This window comes from Haemaphysalis longicornis, unplaced genomic scaffold, assembly GCF_048455015.1.
Source record: "Haemaphysalis longicornis isolate Haplotype H1 unplaced genomic scaffold, Haemaphysalis longicornis Haplotype H1 scaffold_3, whole genome shotgun sequence".
NCBI lineage: Eukaryota > Metazoa > Arthropoda > Arachnida > Ixodida > Ixodidae > Haemaphysalis > Haemaphysalis longicornis.
Genome location: NW_027526335.1, coordinates 198,494,789 through 198,502,464, shown reverse-complemented (window position 1 = coordinate 198,502,464; position 7,676 = coordinate 198,494,789). Strand labels below are relative to the sequence as shown.

General features: G+C 44.5%; 1 protein-coding gene across 1 annotated transcript; it reads left to right on the top strand.

Annotated features, from left to right (window-relative positions):
* The first annotated feature begins 4,976 nt into the window (after positions 1-4,976).
* Positions 4,977-6,127, top strand: LOC144175634 (uncharacterized protein T19C3.4-like). Its single transcript, XM_077704686.1, has 2 exons — positions 4,977-5,375; positions 5,957-6,127. Exons 1-2 carry the CDS (start codon positions 4,977-4,979, stop codon positions 6,125-6,127), a joined length of 570 nt encoding a protein of 189 aa, XP_077560812.1.
* The last annotated feature ends 1,549 nt before the right edge of the window (positions 6,128-7,676 follow it).

Here is a 7,676-nt window from a genome sequence, read left to right as displayed (position 1 = left end):
ATATGGTCACGTAAGGCACCGTCGCTTGCGTCAATAGACCAGTGTCGTTTGAGACAACCCCAAAGCCCCGCAGTTCAATGCATCGAAACGAAGCGTAGTGCGTGCAGTGCCAACAGCAGTACGCATAGGTAGTTCTATATTAACGTGTGCTTTCGTAACTAACACTGTTTATCCAATGATTCTTACTAATATATAAAAAGATTGTGCCCTAAATGTAAGCGCAAATACCTCGTTCGGAAGGCATATAAATTCTGGCTAATTTGAGCTTGATTTTTCCGGCCTCCGCCAATCGCAGAGCGGGCTGGTATGACATCATAAGTTCTGTTGCGGGAAATGAGCTACTGTGTCGTATGGCCATTCCCATTTTCCCCTAATAATACAGCTCATTTGAGCGAAGTTTACGTTAAAAGTGGTTTCCGCATAATTCTAGACAGGAAATGTTTGGACTGAACCAGCCTCGCAGTTTGTCATCAAGCCCCTTTAAACAACGGAGAGGATCGTCCGGCGAAGGGCGACCAGGAGGGCGGCGCAGGCGGCTATGGCGTCATCTATCTTACTGCCTCCCCATCACTCTTGTTGCAAGCGTCGCCGCGAAGGGCCTGTCACTGTCCTTAGTCGCTGTTCCGTTCACTGCTAATCCACACCACGCGAGCACCGTTACGATATATTATGGGGTTTGCACTTCACACGAGGGCTTTGAATGAGCGCAGGCGCTAGACGTGCTGATATGCTCGTTGAGTACACCGTCTGTCTCTCCTGCCTCCTCGTGTGTGCGTAGGTTAGTCGGTAAGACGACAGGCTGTCGCTGCGTTTCTGTATTTGGGTCCTGGTTAGATGGCTGGTGGTGCGAGTAGTTTCTTTTATTTACCCCAGAATTTTCTGCTTACGCGGAAATAAAAACGTCCTTGGCTGGTGAGGTATACTGCTTTGCAGTAGAAGCGTTCCTCCCGACTCCGGCAAAGGCCAGATTCTGGCCTTCATTCTATACTCGTCGGAAGATAGCTTCTGTGAGTCTCTAGGTGCGCTCTTCAATGTTACTTTGTGCTGTGATCAAAACCCCGTATCCCAGCCGTTCCCCTTTTGTGAGCACTGCGAGAGATCCCTCTCGAGCTGAGACACTGACGACCAACTTTCGGAGGTGGAATAAGCTCCAAACGCCAGATAGTATGAAGGGACCTTAGAATAGGTTTAGAACTTAGAACTTCTCCACATTGTTGCGTTTTACTCCTCCCCGTGCACAAAAGACTTTCCCTTCCCATTAAAAGATTTTCAACCTTTGTAAAGCACTCCATTTATTGCTGTGAATGTCACAAATAAAAATACAGAATAATAATAATAATAATAGTGAGGATAAACATTCACACTTCAAAGTTGCAAAGTATTGTCTAGTTTGCATAAGCCACAATTCGGGGAATAAATTTTATTACGAGATTGTTTTTTTTATAATTACAGTCTTTTCTTTATTGAAAATAATATGTGACAGCCAACCCAATTGAAGCACACTATTTAAAAAAACGTTAACCCCACCGCGTGACAGCTTAACCACCACCATTTGCGTATCACCATCATTAGCATCACCACCATCAAGCTTATGAAATTCCAACTGCATGTGCTTACGTGGCCCTTTTTTCAATATTGGCTACGATACGAACAGAGTACAACAACAAATATTGTGACGCTGTAGCTTGCTATTCTGCTAGTTGCATGATACCGGTTCTCAAAAGTTTGCAGTAGGGAATAACTCTTAGCGTGTTGACCAATTTCGAGTTGGGGCACTTTACAGCTGTATTTTTTATTATCAAACATTTTTACATTTGACTTTCTCTTCCCTGTTTTCATGTTATCGCTTCGTCACTGACACTACACCCTTCCTCGCGATCTCCTGTTTTGGGGTTTACATGAGTTGACTAAAACAAAAGCTTCTTCGCCAGTCCATCCGAATGGATACGAGCCAGTTTTCCGAAACCGCATCCATCATCGTCATCCTCATAAACTAGTACGTGCTTACTACAAAAAACCATTGTCACATCAAAGGAAGAAGACGAAGAAGTGGTGACGAGAATATTACCCAAATTCCAAACTCAATTCCTCCAACACAAGAAAAAGAAAAGCTTCCAAATTTTTATAATTTTCTTTGAATCATTCTAATTTTCTAATTTTCTTTGAATCACATTCGAATTAACCACTGATGTTTGGCCGATCCCCTGATTGGGTATGCGCCAATATACAAAGGAACAACAACAACAACAACAACACTGTTTGCGATGGTAGAACTGGATGAAGATCACCGTAAAGACGTTCCTATGGCCGAGGAACCTCACCAGGGTCCCGCGGCTGAAGGCGTTCTGCTCCAGCAGCCGGCAGGGGATTTTGAGGCAAGGCTGTTTTTGTTTGCATTGTTTTATACTGCGAGAAACATTAGGCGCGTCTCCAAATTCCGGGTATTATAAGTGGTCCTATCCTCCGACAGAGGCTCGTGTGGAAAGGGTTACGCTAACATTCAGTATTTAGGGCCATTGTTTTATATTTCACTTATAGTTTGACGGCCGCTCGTCTGAACTTCTGTAGGTCCCTTGATCAGCCGCTTGCCCCCTACATGGAAAGTTACCGCTTGGTAAAACGAGTCTCATTTGGATTACATCCGTACGTAACGAATAACGTCAGAACTTACATATACGGAACTTCGAAATGATATTGTAGGACCACAATAAAATAGAGCAGTAAAAATGTGTCAGTTTCAGTGCGAAGAAAAATGTGTTCCTCAGTGCGTGTTACCCTACAGGAAAGTGCCTGAGGGCACTGAGAGCAATAAGGTCTAGTCTTCGCTGCTGTGAGGGCTATGCGCTTCTCTATAAAAACAAGAGCACGATAACGAGGGAGTTTCCCACCTTTACTCGTAATTGCTTCCGGCAAAGCTGGCGGGCTTTTGGGAGAGAGAAAAAGATAGAGCGGAGATGAAACACATTTCTTTGGAGCAAGCTCGGCAAGCAGGCCCGGTGTGAGGCCTCGTTTTCGAGTAGTATTGGGATTCACTGGCTGTCCAGGTCCTCAGCACCACCCGACGCTGGGATACAAGGTTAAAAATGACCAGTTTGCTCGTCCACGGCTCAAAGGTTGGGCGGGAATTAGGGTTTATGAGTGGAGTGTGTTAGCACTCCATACCAGACCAATTTGCAGGTGGAACGGTATACGGGGGATACATGACGTGAAACGGGGGGCCATGAGCGTAGAAATTGTTTTGATACGGGTGGAAGGGAGTTTCTTCGGTGGGAGTGAGGGGCCGGGCACGAAGGACGGACTTTTCTGCGTTTGTGATGATAGTGTGCAAAGATTTTGGGGCAGTGAGAAGGCAGGGAAGAAAGTCTGTGTGCTTGATCCGCCAAATGTCTTTTAGAAGTAAAATTTCAGCTCTCTACGTGACCGCGGAATAATACAAACCACCTGTCTATCTTTAACTTGAGCCGCAACATCGACAAACTGATGGTTTTTCTCGCCTTCATAAAAACTGAGGGTGCTGGGGCATCGATGGCACCCGCGTCCTCAGGATCTGCTGAGCCACAAGAAAGGCGATGAGACACTTCGTCTGGAGCGAAAAAATGCAGTCCAGAAAAAATTTATTTTAATAAATGTCTATATATCGACTAAAAAGACCGGTTATCATTTACTAAGATTTGGTTTTCATTTTAATGATACATATTCACCAGCCTAAATCTGGCCCAAACTTAAAATAAACTTCGTTTTAGAGCTACTTTTCTATATAGATTGTAAAATAGGCGCTGTCAGAGTAATCAACGCAAGCCCTTTCAAAAAGGCGTAAATTAAGCTAGTTGGTTACTTCCAAGGGAAGACATTTGGGCACACAAAGACCGGAAAGAGGATGATAGAACTACATGGGGGGACTAACAGTGTTCATCTCGAGTATTTCCATCTTGTGTCCACGTCCTGTATAGTTAAGGTCGTTCATTTCGGGTTTTATATTTTGTTTAGAATCGGGAGGTAAAAAATGCGTTTAATATTTAAAACTGATAAATGGGAAAAATCGGGTTTTTTCTAAAAACAGCCAGAATTTGTTTTCCGCGTTATATCTAGTGATGAGCAGAGTGGTGAACCTATTTTATTTTAACTGAAGGTGTCACCGTCTTGTTAGTTAAATCCAACGCGTTAAGATTGGCATTTGTTTCAAGCTGGTAATCGGGGGAAGTAAGGGTTTTCTGTCAAATACCCTCCCTAATATGGAGGTTTGTTTGGGAATAAATCAGTAATCACAATGCTAAATGCCATTGATAACTTCCAAGAAGTTAAGCATTTTGTTCTCAAAAAGCTGGCCATCGACTTTTTACACATCGTGCTTTACGTAGGTTTTCGTATTCATCCGCAACATGTCAGTCTTCATTCAAGACCAGTGCGACCGTTTAACGTATCTCAGAGGGGGGAAAGTTGCCTACATATCGCAGCTTCCATTAGATACGCACAACAACGTCAGTGCAGCATTTTTCACCACGTGGCTTGGAGAGGTAAAGTCATGGCAATACTCAATAAGTTCCGAAGCTGTGTTTGTTGAAAAGATTAAAAGGGGCGCAAGCAGACAAAGGGGCGCAACCACACACCACATAATGGCGCCTGTATGCCCTGTGTGTTCCTACTTCGTCTTCCTCTGCTTGCGCCCCTTGTATTTCAAATAAGCGTGAACCAACTTGCTCAACAATTTTTGTTAAGTGTTTACTAGGCTTGCTTCCAGCAAGTACTGGTTGAGAACGGCGAACCGTAAGTCCGCGATTGTGCAGATCGCTACTGTGAAAAGGTCCATTCCGGAAGAAATCGGGTTTAACCCGATTCTTCTGAAGCATGTTCGGGTGTAATACTTGATATTGTACGAAAATCCACAAACATATGCACGGTTGTTAGTACATATGATAGGAAACTCTTGACTATAGTGGGAATACTTTTTATCTTCCTAACTTCTCAGTTCTTCGGACATGCAGTGCCACCACGTGGTTCCGGCTCTGTGGATCCTGCTACTGTTCCTGCTCAACCGCCTTTCGGTCACCCTGAGTCGGCTAATGCTACTGATAGTGGGCGCCCTCTACCCGGCGTACAGCTGCTGCAAGGCGGTCCGATCAGCAGACCCCCGCCTGTACGTCAACTGGATGATGTACTGGATCGTGCTTTCGCTCTCGCTGTGTGTTGAGCCCGTGCTTGACTTCCTCTTTCTCGGCTACCTGCCCTTCTACGCCGAGATGAAGCTCACCTTCGTAATGTGGCTCCAGTCGTGCGGGGCCAGCGTCATTATCCAGAGGTTCCTGTTGCCAGTGTTTGACAAGCACCACCGACAGATCGAAGTCCTCTTTACTTGGCTTCAAGAATGTGCTACAGAGGTATGCTGTTGTAAGTCTTATAACGCTATAATGTAAAACCACTATTGTTACATCATCGTGAAATTTTATACATTTTAAACTATTGAAGATTGAAGACATTGAAGACATTGAAGATTCTCTGTCAGCAAACGAGAGTTCTGACATCTTAACAAATACACATCTTAAGCATAAAATAAAGTATGGTAAAATATATGCAAGGGTCGTTCACGGAAGAGGCGATAGAAAGTGAGCACGGAGGAAGGATTTCGGATCTTTCCTCAGTCGAAGCAGCTGTTTCGTTCGTTTATACTTTGCTACATCGTGGTGAGAGCAAAGGGGTGAATAATTCCGGGGTTCATACTTGTGTAGTTGATGCTTCTAGAGAGCGAATATATTCAGCTTTGTGCCTGGAGCTAAGTGCGCATATAAAACAGTTTGCTATTACTGGGTGAAGTTTATCCAGTAATGTTTTAAAGAACTTGGCTAAACGCTCGGTAAATACAGATGCAATGTTTTTCGCCGTAAATGGGATGTCTGTTTTTCGCTTAATATCATTATTATAAATTGTCTGACATTTTGTCGTCCATTTTTCATTCCACCAGGTCGTCCAGAAGGTAGCATGGGGCGTGACAAAGGCAATTCTGGGGACGGCCAAACTGGTTCGGGACGCCTACAACTTGACAGACCTCAGTCCGTCCGAAGCAAGACCAATGCCGGTCGAGATCAATGACTGGAGAGACATGGGGAATGCGTGGGACATGGAAGACTGGTAGAATAATGAGAGGGGACACTGCACGAAAGCATAGTGATGGCAGCCAGAGCATGATCCCGGAAAGCTTCCTCATGGTGATGAAGATTCGGACTATCGTGTTTGTCCTAAATAGCCATGAAAACTTGGGAAGGGCTCTTTTTCCAATCTTTTCACATTGCTAGCAAAGTTGTTTATGCAATAAATGGCAAGGCATGAAATTTGTTGTTTTGTTTGTCGTTCTGAGGAACGACAAGGTAAGGTGCTATTTTATTTATTTACTCAATTTTATTTCTTGATGTTACTCTGCTTGCTCTGTTTAAGCACACCCGTAAGCAGCCCGTACATAGAAGAACTACAAGGTCAACGAAAATCAGCATGAAATCATACAATGCACAAACCGTGCAAGTGGAGCACAAAAAAATCACCAAAAAAGTCAGGAGCACCACGAACAAAATTTGTCCGTATCCTCTTGCTTCTTTGCAAACGTCGACGAAAGACGACCATCTTTGCCGCCCTTTCGACGCACCCACACCCCATTTTTCACGGTTTTAAAGACGATATTTTTTCTTCGCTATGGTTAGCAGTTCTATCTGCCATTTCCTAACTCCGCTGGTGAAATTTTTTCGGCTGTTCATGATTGTACTTTAGGACAAATGCTGGACTGTTCTAAGCTAATAGTATAGTTTTTTTGCCGACGACCAATTGCTAAAGAATGAAGGTCAGCGCAGTTTTGACAACAATATTTGTAATCGTAAGGTTGATAATGTCCATTTCAATGTTTGTCGTAAGCCAATGCGACCAACGTTTAGAGCGATCGTGAAACATGTTGGTGCTAAACTTGCCTCATGTTTTGACAATTTCATGTTTCGCATTGATCACTACCCTGTTGATACGTGGACTCAGCAATTTTACAGCAGAGTGAGGCACTGTACCGCGCAATTTGCTACTCAAAAAAGTATAAAATTGTGGCTTATCGCTCTTTCATTGGAATCGGTAAAACACGAAAGTGAAATCGCCTTCGCAAGATCAATTGAATGTTTATTCTGCATAAATATGAAATTGCACATCGCTATTTATAGTTCGTCGGTATTGCATATACATTGCACGCTGGATTGCACGCGCTGGAGCACTGCGTCAACCCGAATTAAACCACACGCGCTCGCAAATCACTAGAACGAAACTTAACGGGCTGCCAGCGATTAGTTTTGTGAACTCACGGTCCGCTGCAGAGAAAGAGCATGATCTGCGGGCCGTCTTGTGGGTGTGTTTGTACAGCCATCGCTTTTGACAATGTGCGACCACTGCTTTCCTACTCCGTTGAGTGTACAGCAGACGGTTGCGTTGCGACGGGCTCAGCTGGCGCCAACTGTCCGCGCTCAGTGGCATCTTGATGCACTACTTCGCTTCACCTCTCTTAGACGGCAGCACCATCTAAGGAGCACGATGGAGGAACTGTTATAAGGGATATATGGCGCGTTTATACAGTTGCAGCGCCTCAGCTCATAGTGCAGTCGGTAAGTGGCAGGCACCTCTCGTTGCGGCGACGGAGTTCACGGCTTGAATCCTGGCGC

Excerpts from the sequence above, each read along its gene's own strand:
- LOC144175634 (XM_077704686.1), top strand. The coding sequence starts at position 4,977 with ATGCAGTGCCACCACGTGGTTCCGGCTCTGTGGATCCTGCTACTGTTC. Across the intron at positions 5,376-5,956 it reads TTCAAGAATGTGCTACAGAG|GTCGTCCAGAAGGTAGCATG; the intron begins GTATGCTGTTGT and ends TCATTCCACCAG.